The sequence below is a fragment of the Asterias amurensis genome, chromosome 1 (genome assembly GCF_032118995.1).
Source record: "Asterias amurensis chromosome 1, ASM3211899v1".
In the NCBI taxonomy this organism is placed as follows: Eukaryota; Metazoa; Echinodermata; class Asteroidea; order Forcipulatida; family Asteriidae; genus Asterias; species Asterias amurensis.
Genome location: NC_092648.1, coordinates 10,850,464 through 10,867,605, shown reverse-complemented (window position 1 = coordinate 10,867,605; position 17,142 = coordinate 10,850,464). Strand labels below are relative to the sequence as shown.

At 38.4% G+C, this 17,142-nt stretch overlaps 1 protein-coding gene and 1 long non-coding RNA gene across 2 annotated transcripts in view; one reads left to right on the top strand and one right to left on the bottom strand.

Moving 5' to 3' along the window:
* The window catches only part of LOC139945405 (gamma-aminobutyric acid type B receptor subunit 1-like), a 29,632-nt gene extending 17,255 nt beyond the window's left edge, over positions 1-12,377 (top strand). The window contains exons 9-20 of the mRNA XM_071942759.1: positions 351-411; positions 1,472-1,664; positions 2,703-2,821; positions 3,377-3,454; positions 3,799-3,964; positions 4,838-4,970; positions 5,928-6,035; positions 6,540-6,662; positions 7,345-7,491; positions 8,724-8,912; positions 9,362-9,505; positions 10,464-12,377. Of these exons, the coding sequence (XP_071798860.1) occupies positions 351-411; positions 1,472-1,664; positions 2,703-2,821; positions 3,377-3,454; positions 3,799-3,964; positions 4,838-4,970; positions 5,928-6,035; positions 6,540-6,662; positions 7,345-7,491; positions 8,724-8,912; positions 9,362-9,505; positions 10,464-10,712 (1,710 nt within the window). The 3' untranslated portion in view covers positions 10,713-12,377. The remainder of the gene's footprint in view (positions 1-350; positions 412-1,471; positions 1,665-2,702; positions 2,822-3,376; positions 3,455-3,798; positions 3,965-4,837; positions 4,971-5,927; positions 6,036-6,539; positions 6,663-7,344; positions 7,492-8,723; positions 8,913-9,361; positions 9,506-10,463) is intronic.
* On the bottom strand, positions 12,087-17,002 carry LOC139945413 (uncharacterized). Its single transcript, XR_011787072.1, has 3 exons — positions 16,664-17,002; positions 14,271-14,333; positions 12,087-13,168 (listed from the first exon to the last, which is right to left on the bottom strand). It is a non-coding gene; the product is annotated as an uncharacterized lncRNA (long non-coding RNA).
* Between the last annotated feature and the right edge of the window lie 140 nt (positions 17,003-17,142).

Sequence of the window (17,142 nt, the reverse complement as noted above, 5' to 3'; positions counted from 1 at the left end):
GACAACAAAATAAAAATTGAATCCTAGTCCAAAGGATTCAAAGAGAAAGTGACCTGCTTAATTAATTAATTAGAAATAAGTGAAACAGAAGAACAATGTTTGTGGAGCGGTGTCCCTATAGGAGGGCGGGGGCTTAGAACAAAGGACCCACCTCAGCGATCCGCGCCCGAGTAATAGCAACACAGCATAATGTAGTGTGTCTCAAAATTACCGAATCATACCAAAGACATGTGAATCTCAAAGTCAATCATCATGATGCAATCACAAAAGTATAATATTTGAAGCACCTTTTTATGAACGTGACTGGTTCTGATTTCAAAATTGCCAAACTGTTTTTTTCTTTTTCTCAGGGTCCCGTAAGCTTCATTGGGTCTGATCGTATTGCAGTTACTAAGGTCGAACAAATGAGAGGTAAGAAATGACAAACTGCTCTCTTAAAGACACATAGACACTATTGTTAATTTCTCAAAATAATTATATCATAAAACCTCACTTGGTAACGAGTAATGGGTAGAGGTTGATAGTATAAAACATTGTGAGAAACAGCTCCCTCTGCAGTAAAGTAGTTTTCGAGAAAAATAGTAATTTTCAACGAATTTGATTTCGAGACCTTAGAATTAGAATTTGAGGTCTCGAAATCAAGCATCTGAAAGCACACAACTTCGTGTGACCATGGTGCGACAAGGGTATTTTTTCTTTCATTAATATCTCGCAACTTCGACGACCGATTGAGCTCAAATTTTCACAGGTTTGTTATTTTATGCATATGTTGAGATACACCAGCTGTAAAGACTAGTCTTTGCAATTACCAATAGTGTCCAGTGTCTTTAATGTGGAAGAATGAAAATGTTACTCCCTCGTCCGAGTGGTGTCAATTTCGCTCTTTTGAGAGTGAAAATCAATCTGTGTCACTCTTTTTGAGTGAAATTGGAAAAAAAAACTTCACTTTAAATCGAGTTGAAACTTCAAAGTACACACTAAAAAGAGTTGTCCGCCATATGGGTCCTTGCAAAAATGGTATGGCGGACAGAACGAGTGGCTTCTCATTTAGCCCAGGTCAATGCAATTTTGTAATGTGACTATGAAAACAGTTCCAAGTCAGAGTCCTGTTCAAGGTTTTCAATAGGTAAAACACACTGGCAAGTGTTCCCGCAAACCAAATACATTGATGCCTCAAATCCCATGTTGATAAACGTAACCTTCAAAATAAACTTATTGATGTCAAATTTATGACAACAGACAGAGAAACTTGTCTTAGCGCACGTTTTATGCGCTCAACGGAAGTAAACTAAGGATGTTAAGTTTGTATATTATAGTCAAGAATTAATAACATGGAAATTATTGTTAAATTCCTAAGCAATCAAGGAATGTCTGTAATAAAAATGTAAAACTAATATGCAACAAAGGAACAGAAACTGAATGTTTTCACCATTGGAATTAGACTAAAATCGCTCTTCCTTTTTAATGCAAGTTGGTTGTCCGATAAAGTGGGTGCAGAAGAACGGATCGTGCTTTCTGTTAATGGAACTCCCACGAACCGGTGACGAAGCGGCCATATACTGCAGGGAGAACCACAGAAGTCAACTTGCGGTTGTCAGCAGCCCGGCACAGTTAGAGGTTCTCTTGGCCACATTACAGGAGTTAGATTACACTACGACTGAATGGTAGGTTAACAAAAATGTTTATCCCGAGATATTGTAAAGAAACTTGTTTTTAAATGCAGGGTACAGTGTGAACGGTGCAATTTTTACATCAAAACTTCATATTATCGTAAACACGGGAGGGAGAAGGTGGTCAGGTTGCCTCATTAGCTAAAACTTGTCTTAGAAGTACTTGATTAAGTAGTACTCCATCCTTAATTGATATTATAGGATCCCTAAACGTAGTCACAAAACACATGTCAATTGACCACAGAGCACACACACTCTTAAAATGGCAGTGTTTGTTTGGTAATGACTATGGAAATTAAGTGGTATAAAAAGTACACTCAACAGTTTTGGATAGTACATTTGAGAAACATTTCACTTCGATGTATTGCAGATCTGAAAAGAGATATCACTTTTATTCACCAAAATTTGAATATAAGGAGCGTTACCGCGGTAACTGTTCTCAGAATCTGTATTCCAGTTAGCGATTTTTCTTTGTGCGTCGCTATGGAGTTTCGGCGATATCTCAAAAACGCGACCCCCTCTTAAAATGAAACTTTCAGGCGTCAGTTTTTATGTAGATATATCAACATTATATTTATATAAAATTGAACAATAAGAACGGTTCCAAAAACCGATCTAATACGTTTCCTTTAAAGACAGTGGACACTATTGGTAATTGTCAAAGACTAGCCTTCACAGTTCGTGTATCTCATCGCATAAAATAACAAAGCTGTGAAAATTTGAGCTCAATCGGTCGTTGAATTTGTGAGATAATAATGAATGAAAAAAACACCCTTGTCACACGAAGTTGTGTTCTTTCTGATGCTTGATTTCAAGACCTCAAATTCTAAACTTGAGGTCTCGAAATCGAATTCGTGGAAATTTACTTCTTTCTCGAAAACTATGGTACTTCAGAGGGAGCCGTTTCTCACAATGTTTTATACCATCAACCTCTCCCCAATACTCGTAATCAAGAAAGGTTTTATGATGATAATTATTTTGAGTACTTTCCAATAGTGTCCACTGCCTTTAACATATAATTTTTAATTTCAGGTTACTTGGTCAAGAGGCTAGCGATGCATGTTCAGTGTTGACTTTGAATGGCCATGACTGGGTCATCAACCCCATTAATTGCACCGTCCCTCTATCGTTTGTTTGTGAGGTTGACGCCGGTAAGTAGACTTTTTTTAGTTGTAAGGAATGTTGGTTTCGATCTGAACATTTGACTGTAAACTTTCAATTGACTAATTGCATCAGGGACAGGATAAGGAATACTTTTTTCGTTTTACTCTGCGCCTTGGAGTTTTGCATGAAAAGCACCGAGTTGGGCGAAAAAAGAAAAAACAAACTGAAAAACGACTTAACAGGTGGGAATGAAAGTTACGTGAGGATCCGATAACGCAACTAATCGCTATGGTTGTACAGTTTTTTAATGCGTTTTTCTTGAGGTGGGATCAGCGTATATATAAGGTACTTTATAAATTAATACGGAACAAAATTACAAATGTAAGTCTTTAATAAATTATGTTTACTTCAATTTTTCTGCAGGATTTGAAACTTTGCTTGGTATAATCAGGTTATTTTTGGGGGAGTAATGGTGGTTCTGAGATGAACCGGTAGTTGGTAGTTCAACGTTTCGATCAGTATACCCTGATCGTCTTCAGGATGATTCTGCTGTTTTTGTGTGTTTTTAATACTCTTCAATTGTTTGTTGTTTTATCAACCAGAATATACCGAAGTTTCAATTGGTCTTTATAAAACGGCAACAGATGTATTGGTGATGGAAATGGATTTTAAATGGCCTGGTAAGTCAAGTATAGCAGCATATAGTTTAATAACGGTGTACTCCCGCCACCACTCTTACAACATTCGGATTACAAAGTTTCTTGGACAGTCTAACCCTCAATCTGTATGAAAAGTAACACAGAAATGAGTCAAGCTGAGGAAGAATCCAAGTTTAACTCCCATTTTGTGAACCACTTTCCGGGTCAGTCTGACCAACAGTGGGTCAGGCCACATGACTTGGCCCTGAAATCCAGTTCTGTTCTGACCCGGGGTTTTAACAGCAAAGTCCAACATTATAAAGCGTACCAGAAAAACAATCCGGGATTAAATAATATCCCTTATTTTCGACACAATTATTTCACAGATGGGGTAGTACCTTTGGACAGGACATTAGTCTTCATTCAGACCAGGGTCGAAGTGTACAGCGGCATCAACCGGATTGTTTTCATTGCTTTTAGCTCAGTGGCTGGGGTTGGAATATTACTCTCACTTTTCTTTCTTGGATTCAACGTGCGATATCGCAAACTAAGGTATGGAACTAATTGCACTGTTGTAAAAATGAAAGTACGCCGGATCATACAACATGCCGAATTATGACAAAGTTTTACTCATTTTTGTCTTCAGTTATAACCAAGGAATGCTCTGATGTTCCTGGATGAATAGAAATATTTTCGAGAGATATCGAATGCCTCTATTAGGGCCTTATACTTGATCCTCTTCAAATATAGGCCCTAACTGAAATAATCACAATTAATTAACCAAGCAAATAATAAGTATCAACAAATAACACAGTGGGGCATCCCAATGGTTATAAACACCCTCGTTGCACAAATTTATGTGCTTTCAGATGCCTGAGAAAGACTTCGGGCCCGACGTTTTTTCTCAGATTCTCAGTGAGAAGTTACCCCTTTTTCATAAAATATACGTTACTTTAGAGGGAGCCGTTTCTCACAATGTGTTATACTATCAACAGCTTACAGACACTGGACACTATTGGTAATTGTAAAAGACCAGTCTTCTCAACATATTTATGCATAAAATAACAAACCTGTCAAAATTTAAGCTCAATTGGTCGTCGAAGTTGCGAGATAACTATGACAAAAACACACCCTTGTCACACAAAGTTGTGTGCTTTCAGATGCTTCATTTCGAGACCTCAAATTCTAAATCTGAGGTCTCGAAATCAAATTCTTGGAAGTACTTCTTTCTCGAAAACTACGTCACTTCAGAGGGAGCCGTTTCTCACAATGTTTTATACCATCAACCTCTCCCCATTGCTTGTTACTAAGTAAGGTTTTATGCTAATAATTATTTTGAATAATTACCAATAGTGTCCACTGCCTTTAAAGGACGGTTTACTTTTGCTTCTGACTCCTCAGAGTAATATACTATTATTGTTTCAGGATTGTACGGATGTCGAGTCCTAACCTGAACAACATCATCTTAATAGGAACCTCCTTGGTCTACGCTTCTGTTGTAATCTTCGGCATCGACGAGAACCTTGTGGATGATGAATTATTCATTGTATTTTGTCATGTAGGTATTCGTTTCAAAAGTGTATACAAAAACATTGATTTTTCTTGAAAAGTGAAAAGTCAGAATTGACGCAAAGAACGGGACCTACGGCTTAATGTCCCAACCGAAGGACGAAGCAAGTATGGTAAAATATATTGTCCAATTACACAATTGCAAAGACCGGGACTCGAACCAAATCTCTGCTGGTTAGATACCAGAGCTTAAGTCCAATGCTTAGCTGCTCGGCCAACACACGCCAATCGAGTCAGGTCTGAGTCACCTAACACTACCCTGGATTTAATCCTAGGAACTTTGTTACAAAAAGTCAAGAAAAAAAACAAAACATAAAAGCTCCAGGATAATTAAGCTTCAATATATGCATTTATCCATTATAGAAATGGACTAAAAGACACTGGACACTATTGGTAATTGTCGAAGCGAAGACTAGCCTTCACAGTTGGTGTATCTCAACATGCACAAAATAACCAACCTGTGAAAATTTGAGCTCAATCGATCGTCAAAGTTGCGAGAAAATAATGAGAGGAAACACACCCTTGTCACACAAAGTTGTGCGCTTTCAGATGCTGATTTCGAGACCTCAAATTCTAAATCTGAGGTCTCGAAATCAAATTCGAGGAAAATTACTTCTTTCTCGAAAACTACGTCACTTCAGAGGGAGCCGTTTCCCACAATGTTTTATACTATCAACCTCTCGCCATTACTCGTTACCAAGAAAGGTTTTTTTATATGTTAATAATCATTTTTAGTAATTACCAAATAACGTGCTTATAAGTCTAGGACTTGGGGCTGTACGTGGTTGAGGTAAAATATTGTATTTACATAATGGGTACATTGACATCTCTTGCGCAAGACGGAGGCAACTGTTTTTTGGACAACATGGTGCGCCCATAAAATTAAACTAGTAAATGGAGAAACAAACTCACACATCAGTGTTTTGTTATCGATCTAATCCAACAGGTAAGAGTGTGGTTGCTATCCGTGGGTTTCGTCTTAGCGTTTGGAGGAATGTTCAGTAAGACGTGGAGAGTACACAAAGTTGTGGCGATGAAAACACCAAAAAGAGTAGTAAGTTTACTATTTTTCAGAGATAGCTTTACATTGTCAGAAATTTTTGTGATAAACAAGTAAATAATTAAAGGTAATAAGTTTTCTTCCATCTATGGGGTGAGCATTTTGAAAAGAAAACCCATCAGCTGGGCTTGGACACTCTGGTGCAGTGTCAAAATTACTATCGTTAAAACTTTAAGGAAGATACAGTACCAACAAGTCAATGACTATTTTTAAATAGCTTAAAAGCTATCATCTCCAGATTGTAATGACACTGGGGATCATATTCATTGATATCATAAACTGGGCCAATCCACTTATCTAAAGGGGGTTTAAGGTCTCAGAATGTTTCTGAGGGACATAAAACTATATTGCACTCGTCTACTTAGCACATAAAAATCCCATGTCAAAAACAGACCTGTAAAAATCAACCCTCTGATAGGTTTGTAAGTTCCCACAGACAAGAGTGACGGTCTAGCGATCATTGATCACCGATTTTACTTGAACAACTTTTTACAACAGGTGGTACAGGATCGACAACTCTACGCCATTGTAGCTTTTTTGCTGTTGGTTGATGTCGCTATTTTGGTACCTTGGCAAATCCTCTTCCCCTGGCGAGTTGAACGGACATATCTTCCAGAAATGGTAACAACAACAAATTACTTGCCCATCACTACTTGACTAAGACTACAGATCTCCAAAATTAACCCATAAAATATTTCAGCTTAACTTAAATGGTCTGTATACGTTTGTATAATGACTATTAAAATTACTTGCCAATACAATGCTCGTTTGCTAAAAGAAGTACGGCAGCTTTGGATTGTATGAATGCATTTTGATAAACTTTCCACTTGGAATCACTGTGGTTATGTAAATGGATATCACTTTTAAAGCCGTATTGAATCTGAGATGCGTTACTGGCAGTAACGTTTCTCAAATTGAGTATTCCAATGGGAGACTTTGAAACGCTAGGTGGCAGCAGACTTACCAGGTAAATTTCCGTTGTTTACGTAGTTCTGAACGTGTGCACATTACCGAGAACAATGGATTTTACCTGGTAAGTCTGCTGCCACCAAGCGTCCCGAAAGTCTCCTATTGCAAATTATTCTTCCTGCGTTGACATAACCACTCAAGATTTTCGGCATTATCTCAAAAACGCTACCAATCTGAATTGAAATGTCCACAGGCTAGTTTTATGGTATACATCTTCAACTATAAACGATTGAAATCAACAGAGGGTTCAAATATACACGTAATCTTTCGTATACAATTCCTTTAAATCCGTTTTTCATCTGATCTTTTCTATATTGTTTGCTGTTTCTTTTAGACAAACCCCAAGAACAGCAGTGAGTTACTCGAACCGTACATTGAGTTTTGCACGAGCGATTACTACGTATACTGGTCTGCTGCCCTCGGCTCAGTCAAGGGACTCCTGCTTGTGTTTGGCGCTTTCTTAGCTTGGGAAACACGGCAGGTTTGTTTATTGGTCTTCGCTTTATTACTTTACTGAAATGGAATGCTTAAAGGAACACGTTGCCTTGGATCGGTCGAGTTCGTCTTCGAAAAGCGTTCTGTAACCGTTTGTTATAAAATGCATATGGGTAGAAAGATGTTGTAAAAGTAGAACACAATGATCTACACACAATTAATATGCCTCGAAATTGCGTGGTTTTCTTTTTACCTCGTCGACTAATACGGTCGGCCATTTAGGGTCAAAATTTTGACTCCCATAAATGGCCGACCGTGTTCGCGACGTAAAAGGAAAGCCGTGCAATTTTGAGTGATACTTGTGTGGATCATTATATTCTACTTTTAAAACATCTTTCTAACCATATGCATTTCATAACAAACGGTTTCAAACGCTTTTTTTTAGACCAACTCGTCCGATCCAATGCATCGTGTTACCTTAAGAAGTGCTTCATATTTTGGACAATGTTAGGGCCATTTCACATGAGGGCAGTTAACAACAAACCAGATCAAGGTAATCACCACATACAAAATGTATTCAAATTATGATTGTTCACATTTGTTTTTCATTTGATTGTTCTTCATTTTATTTTATTTGTGTTCTTGGGGGGGCTCGTAAGACAATGTTAAAGAATACCTACTGCGCCACCAAAGTGGTCCTATAATAGCATGCACTGCAGTTGCTTGCCTCTAAGTTGCCTGTAAAAGCTGCCACAAACTGGCTAACAAACATTTTAAAGACACGTGTGATGGACGAAAAAAAAGTGGCTTCTTATATAGCGCTCTTATCCGTCACTCAGGGACGCTCAGGGCGCCTAAACATCAAGTATTTTCCTGCAAAGTATGTGGGACTAAGTTTAAATTATGAGACCTACTCATTTTGCATAGCAACATGTAATGTTTTACAAGGTTCTGTGGCGCAATATGCAGCCAATCACACAAGGAACACCAGGCAAACACTCTTCTCTCTACGTTTGAGTGCACTGGGTTCGTATACGTATGTTACATAACACACGGGACAAGCGGTTTTACGTCCCATCCGAAGGACGAAGCAATGGTTAAGTGTATCGCTAAATGACACATGTGTCACGACTTGGACTAGAACCCACACTCTGCTGATCAAAAAAACATCAAAGCTTCAGTCCGGTGTGCTTAACCGCTATTGCATCAACAATAATTTGTAGCATCCCCAAGTGCTAAATCGTCATCACTTTGATTCCATTTGTGTTTCTCTATCAGGTTACGATCCCACTGTTGAATGACAGTAAGCTGATTGGTATGAGCGTGTACAATGTGGTCATATTATGCATCGTGGGTCTCGCTGTCAACCTAGTCTTGGGTCAAGACCCTGAGACTCTCTTCATATTCAACTCCTGTATCGCCATGTTCTGTACTACACTCACTATCCTCATCGTCTTCTTACCCAAGGTAGCCGTTTTTGTCATGTCGGTTGATTACACATGACTCATGCCTCGTCATTTACATCAACACATAATCAGTCAGCACGCAACAGTGTCACAAAAATGTGACACTTGCAACGGCTGTTGAAGCATATACGCCGACCTTTGACCGCTTAGTTTTTTTTTCCGCTAACATTTCTTCTAATTATTATAGAATACTGGTGTCGGAACAAGGACTACCTCACAAGTGTCTAAAGTACTGTAGCTCGCCAGCTTGAGAAAAAACGATTTAGACAGTCTTCATTTGTAGTTGACAGTCTTTGTTTGTTATTGACAGTCTTTGTTAGTACTTGATACTTTTTGTTTGTAATTGATATTCTTTGTTTGTTATTGACAGTCTTTGTTTGTAAATGACAGTCTTGTTTTGTAATTGACAGTCTTTGTTTGTAATTGACTGTCTTTGTTTGTGATGGACAGGTGTTGGCCGTGTCCAAATCGTCCAAGGATGACCCAACAGCGCAAGACTTGGGCAGAGTTTCGACATTTAGTTCCACTACGCCAGACGCCAATAGAACAACAATGATTCAGGAGAACTTAAAACTGAAAGTGAAAATCAAATTGGTAATTTCCAATTACTATAACTATTCTAACTAGAAATAATATTTAGGTAAATGACACAAATGTCCTCGAAAAGCCCTAACAACCCTCTAATGAGGGAAGGGCCATTTAATGGTGGCTCATAATCACTAATTTAGCAATATTTCTCCAAAATGCAATTGCCCGAGTCAAATTCATTGATAACCTAGCATGGACCATTCCACATATCTGAGGGGGGGGGGGGGTGTCAGGTTCCAGATTGTTTTGTGGAGATAAGATGTTGAAGAAATGTCATATTTTAGATGGTGAAAAGAACCTAACCAGTTAAAACCACGCAACCGAGTATGGACTCAATACAAATCCCCATTCAATGATCTGGTCAAGAGTGAGATTCGAACCGGGGTCCAAAGAGGTGAAAGGCTTGTTAAAAACATCAAATCAACTTAATGAGTAATAGTCAAAGTAATGCTTGATTATTCATTGCAGTTTAAAGGCAAAGTAAACATTTGGTTGTTTTGAACCTTCGAACATTTTAATCCTAATTACAATAAAACTTGTGAAAAGGCGTTTGCGTTTCTGAGACACCGCCGAAAATCAATAGCGGATTATAATGTCCACGTAGGGAGAATAATCCCAAACAAGAATAAACAATCTGGGAAAAGTTTCGACAGTAACGCTTCTCAGATTCCAATGTTAGGGCAAAAACAGTGAACATATCCTTTTACACAACCACATTACTTCAAAGTGAAATGTTTCTCAAAATGCTGTTAAACTTTCGAAAGCTCCTGGAGACTTCTTTAACTTATACAATTGTACATAGAGTGACTACTGTTCCTAGTACACGGGACCTATAAGGCTTAATGTCCCATCCGAAGGAAACAAAATAATCATGGTCAAGTATCTTGCTTAAGGACACAAGTCATGGCCTGACCTCTAACCCCACTCTTCTACCTAAACAATATTTAAACTTTTTCCTTAACAGCTCGAAGATCAGCTGAAACATCTTAATGGTCCAACGGGCAAAGACGCGAGTCCGAACGGACGCACCTTGGCGAATGGGGGCTCCAAGGGTAAGGTGAGGACCCGCGCATGTAATTGTGGATTGTGGTGCTGTGGACTCATCTGTGGCTACTCACCGGAGGAGATCTTACCTCCGGAGGGAGAGGGAGCTGGCCGGTACACACACACCAATGATGTGGACTTGAGTCTAGAGACGACTGCAGCATTGTAGATTGGTTCACAAATCAAGTCATTTTAAGCATCAAAACTAACTTAATAGGAATAGGTTCCATGCTAAAAAGCTTTATCTATAGGGTTCTTCCAAACGCTGTCGAGGACACTTATAAATTTTCAAGCACAAAAACTGCTGACCAGGAATAGGTTACCAGTTAAGCAGCTGGTTCAAAACACTGTCGCATGCACCGATCACTTTTAAGCACAAAAAACTAGCTAACAACAATATGCTTGCCAGGAAAAGAATACATGCTAAGCAGCTCTGTAGAGTATTCAAAATACTGTGGCATGCACCGATCATTTTAAACACAGAAACTAACTCAGCACAGCCACATTTTGCTTACCAGGAACAGGTTACACCCTAAGCAGCTCTGTAGAGAGTTCAAAATGCTGTGGCAATCACCGATCATTGTAAGCACAGAAACTAACTCAGCACAACACCATTTTGCTTACCAGGAATGGGCTACGTGCTAAGCAGCTGGTTCAAAACACTGTCGCATGCACCGATCACTTTTAAGCACAAAAAAACTAGCTAACAACAATATGCTTGCCAGGAAAAGAATACATGCTAAGCAGCTCTGTAGAGTATTCAAAATACTGTGGCATGCACCGATCATTTCAAAACACAGAAACTAATTCAGCACAGCAACATTTTGCTTACCAGGAACAGGTTACACCCTAAGCAGCTCTGTAGAGAGTTCAAAATGCTGTGGCAATCACCGATCATTGTAAGCACAGAAACTAACTCAGCACAACACCATTTTGCTTACCAGGAATGGGCTACGTGCTAAGCAGCTGGTTCAAAACACTGTCGCATGCACCGATCACTTTTAAGAACAAAAACTAGCTAACAACAATATGCTCACCAGGAACAGGTTACATGCTATGCAGCTCTGTAGAGAGTTCAAAATGCTGTGGCATGCACCGATCATTTCAAGCACAAAAACAAGCTCAGCAAAACACCATTATGCTTACCAGGAACAGGTTACGTGCTCAGCAGCTCTAAGTAAAGGGTTCACAAACGCTGTCACACACAACGATCATTTTATAGCACAAAAAAAATAGCTAAAAACAATATGCTTACCGGGAACAGGTTACATGCTAAGCAGCTTTATGTAGAGGGTTCCAGACGCTGTCGCATGCACTGATCATTTTAAGCACAAAACTAGTTCAGCACAACAACATTAGGCCTACCAGAAATGAGTTACATGCGATATTTATCTATGGCTATAGCAGTCGTAACAAGTTGCCGTACAAGTAGACGTAATGAGGGTTTTATAAACAAATGAGGAGAAATTTTGTTTAGTCTGAATTGTGTCTACTGAACTACACGTTCATTTATTTTCTTTTTTTAACCAGAGCGAGCTAAAACATGGCTGCCCCTTTTGGGTACTGCATCATAAATATTAAAAACATTAAATAAACAAGTTTATGTGCCTTAATAGTTTACAAATCATTATCAGTTCATATCAACGTTAAGGGAGTTGTTTCCCTGTTGGTGTGTAATTATTTCGAACTTGGGTAATTATTTCGAAAAAAAAAGCCTTGAAGACGGACTTTGTTTTGGGTCCAAAGATCAGGATTAAAACTATACGAAAACACAATGCACGAGTGATGGTTCTTACAGAGTATCAAAACAACTGTCAATGCTAAAAAAACACAATATATATAATGTAATTTTCCATTCTGTAATGGCTTAGCGCCACCCGTAAATTGATGGATTACTTTGCGATGCCCCAACCCAGTTAAAAACTACACGCCTGCCATTGATTGCTGTAGCTTGCCGTACGTGCGGATATACCTCAATGTTGATTTCATAATTTTGTCAAAGCTAATAACCGTTCTCAGACGTTGTAGAGAAAATGTTGTCTGAACGAAACTAATAAATTTAAATTTGTAAATAAATGTTTTCGTAGAAATTATGTTTTTTGTACACTTTGAAACGGCAGAATGTTTGTACACAAGCCTATATAAAGTGTTTTCTTACTGGAGTTTCCGAGTCCTTGCTTAAATTGCCTTAGGGTATAATGGACAATGACAATCAGGCCTATCTAAGGGTATACTTTAAAGTGTTCCACCTGCTGGGTTTATGATGGTTGAATGAGTATGTATTCTTATATAAAACCTTACTTCAAGTTTGTACATAACTTATCTTTTATGTAAACGTAGTGGTTAAAAGTGGTTTAAATAAAACAAGTCATATTTAAAAGCTTGTAATTATGTGGATAATAAATTTATGTTTTCATATTATTTTTAGACGACTTTTATGTTAAAATTTGGAGTAGATGGATGTATACACTTGCCGGGCTTTGAAAGAGGGGGTGGAGTCTGGCGATATGTTGGGAGGAGGCGGGGTCGTAGGTCACAGTCAGATATGGATTTCTGTCAGGCATCTTGCACACTATCGATGTCAATATCACTGTTGACTGGATCTCCCCTGTACACTCTATCTTGCTAAAAAGGAGGGAAAGCACAAACATTTTGTATTCAATTTGTGTTATTTGATTACAAATCTGACAGCACAAGAAGCGCTGAGCCAACCTTGCAATTCCCTGTTGGGACACTTTTGGGTTGGGAATCCGTTTCAAAATAACCCTGAAAACGGCCAAACTGACGCAGAATTCGAGTTAAAAACCCACGGTGGAACTTAGGGCGTGCAATTTTTCCGAACCTTGTCCAAAGTAACCTTACATGTTGTTCAACTGCATTGAAGGAGTTACTGACGTGGGACCATGCAGAAGCTATAAACAACTCATGAATTTAATTGTTTCTCTGAGGTTTATCCAACTAGAAATGTCAATACAATGAGCCCAATTTCATAGAGATGCTTAAAGGAACACGTTGCCTTGGATCGGACGAGTTGGTCTATAAAAAAGCGTTTTTAACCGTTTGTTATAAAAAGCATATGGTTGAAAGATGTTTTAAAAGTAGAATACAATGATCCACACAAGTTTGCCAAGTTTGCGTGGTTTTCCTTTTACTGTGCGAACTAACACGGTCGGCCATTTATGGGAGTCAAAAATTTGACTCCCATAAATGGCCGACTGTGTTAGTCGACGAGGTAAAAGGAAAACCGTACAATTTCGAGGCATGTTTGTGTGGATAATTGTATTCTACTTTTACAGCATCTTTCTACCTATATACATTTTATAACAAACGCTTTTCAAAGACCAACTCAACCGATCCAAGGCAACGTGTTCCTTTAAGCAGAACCCTATTGTTTAACAGAAATGAGTAGAATACCAGTCACAAATTGTACATGTGACATATAGCAGTTTAATTTTTTTTTTTTGGGGTGTGCTTCAGGAGCTCTTTGAAGTTGGGCCTCTCGTAATTTACGAGTATAAAACAGAAAAGTGGCGCTATTCCAAAATAATTGTATAGCTAAGTTTCATTTAAAATAGGAGAATGCCGAATAGTTTGTACCTTTTTAACTTACTTGTAATAGGTTTTCATATGTATATATAAATATATGCCTAATAACAAAATGGTATTTTGTACGATAATTAAATGGCTGTTGAAAAAGTGCAATTTTTAAAAATCCAAATTGACTCACTTTCCCCATCTCCCTTTCCAACTGTCTCTAAGTTTTCGGTCAGCAACAGCAACACTTCTTTTTCTGAAAAGAGAAGATAAATTGAAACAGAAATTAACTATTATGTTTTAACATTCTCCACGATATGATAAAATATCACACACAATGGTTTCAATACGATGACTATAAACAACATTCCCGTTTAAGGTTTAAATTTAAAAATGAATAAAAAAACATTCCCAAGTCTGAGAAGAAAAAAAGGTTTTGGCTTGATCGGATTATCTCGAATTAGTCGGATTCTTTGAAAAGAGGGGTAGAGACCCATTTTTCTCAACATTTTTTTCTCATCAGATGTTTTGGATGTTCACACATTTACACCGAAGGCTATCAAATGAACACCATTTAAGCGAGGATTAAGAGATTTCATTTTTTTCCGCACTAACATGAGGAGTCGATCTAATGGAAAATGCTTAAATCACAAAGTTGAATTGGTTAATTCCCAACATGTTTGTTTGACCCAATACTGCGAATGTTCACATAGTATCACATAACTAACAATTGTTGATGATGTTATGTATACATTCCGCTTATATAAAATTTTAGATTGGTACTAAATATGAACCAATTGTTTGTTGTATTGACGATTCTTCGCTCCATTGGTCTCCAACCGACCAGAACCTGCACACACACTGAAGCTACCGCCTACACAGGACGTAAATTGTGTTGCCTCAAAGCAACAACACGGTCATAACAAAACTAAAGTTGGATTCCACAAGCTTTTTGTAACTTCCTCTTTATGTGGGTGGTTTTGACAACTGGAATGTAATTTTTTTTTTTTTTTTTTTTTTTACAAATGAAATCAAAACTCGAGGGCCTTGAACTATACGGGAAGGAAGTCCTCAGTCTCATGGCTGTGTACGACAAGCAATGGTAATTGCGGTCCAAGTTTGAAGGAACACGTTGCCTTGGATCGGTCGAGTTGGTCTTTGAAAAGCGTTTGTGACCGTTCGTTATAAAATGCATATGATGAGAAAGATATTTTAAAAGTAGAATATAATGATCCACACAAGTATCACTCAAAATTGCGTTGATTTCATTTTTACCTCGTCGACTAACACGGTCAGCTATTTATGGCAGTCAAACTTTTGACTCCCATAAATGGCCGGCCGTGTTAGTTCGGAAGGTAAAGGGAAAACCACGCATATGTTGTAAAAAGCTTGCAAAATCTGGTTGTTAACATGAACACTTTGGGTGTTGTCTCATACAGATATCTGAAGTTTGAACCAAAATGATTGTAATTATAGGATATTAAATTTACACCAAAGTGGCATTAAAAAAATCGTAAATGGTAACAATGATAAGATGTTCAAACACAGATGTGAACCTTTCCAAATACAGTTATCGCATTGTTGTATTGTTTTTATGTGGGTTTTAGCTGGAAAGATTATTCAATCGGATTATTCAGCCGTATTTACCATTCGGCACTGCCGATTCAATGAAAGCAAATGTTTAATGTAAATATTACACAACACAGTCTACACCCATTCAAGGGCAGTTTATTTGTTATAGCTCTTGTGGAAAGTAATCCATCCATGCTACAACCCTTGCTATTGCCGCATGCTGCAAGACTTGCTATAATTCCTTATAAACAGAGTTCCTTCCAAACGAGAGTATAATAATAGGGTACTAGAAATGATTGCTCTTTAAGCACGGATAGTATTCGGTTCATCGGAAAAATAGCTATGTTCTATCACTGATCAACCATGACACATGGCGTAAGCTTCATGAAAGACTTTTCATCCAAAATATTTCGGATTTTCTTTTAAGGGCAAAACAAAACTCGGAAATCAGAGTCATGCCTGATTTAACATGACATGAATTAAACTAGTGTTCTCCCTGGTATTGATTCAATGACCAAACCGAGGCTACAGGGCCAACAAAATAATCCCAATGTTTTCAAAAAATATTGCCTGATGATCAAAGAGCAAGGAAATGGGCTTGCTCTATGGTCTGAGTGATTGACCTCCACAAATACAAATCATTACGCATTTTAGAACAGGTTTCGTTTGTGATCTATTACACCAAGGCAACAGCTGCATGTACATGTAAATTCCGACCCAACCCAAGCTCGTATTACCATATCACCATGATACTAAGTGTATATGCCTCTAGGCACGTATTTTCCACAGGAAATAATTATGTACACAACATGTGGCACATATTGCGATAAAACTAAGTAATCATCTGGTACATGGGAGGACACGCAAAATTTCCATCAGTGTTTTCCTCTATTAAGTAAGCAAAATGCAAAGTCCTCGCTGTGGGAATTAATGGCGGTCAGTAAAACCAGAGAGGTCAAGTTCTACATCCATGGTATTATGGCAGCATGATTTTACCAGTACTCAAACACTTACCTGGCCGGGGAGACGTGGCTTCATGCATGGGCAGCAACAAGCGAAACATCGGAGGAAGCACAGCTTGCATTTACTCGGCTTTTTCACCTTGGGTAGTGATATATCAGGCATGGTGATGCTGGGCGCGGGCCTGTCTCTCCTCTTGAAGAAAAGATAAAGTTGTTCTCGGCTTTGACCAGCAAAATACACTTATTTTTGATTCAGTTAAGGTTGTAATTATGGCTGTGTGTATGTTTCTCCTGTGTGATATCCCTGGACCAGCAGAAACAACAGTATTACTCGACTGTTCGTAGCTTGACAGTGCGGTGAATATGTACGGAATGCATTCATGTATGAAATCGACGCGTGCGGGGTGTGTGCACAAAGACCGGGTAGTGTGAAATTTGCATTGGGCATGTAGTCTTGGTCGGTTTGTGCATAATTATACGGCTGATGTCCTTGAGAGGCACGACGGGTACACCACATCGACACATTATTGT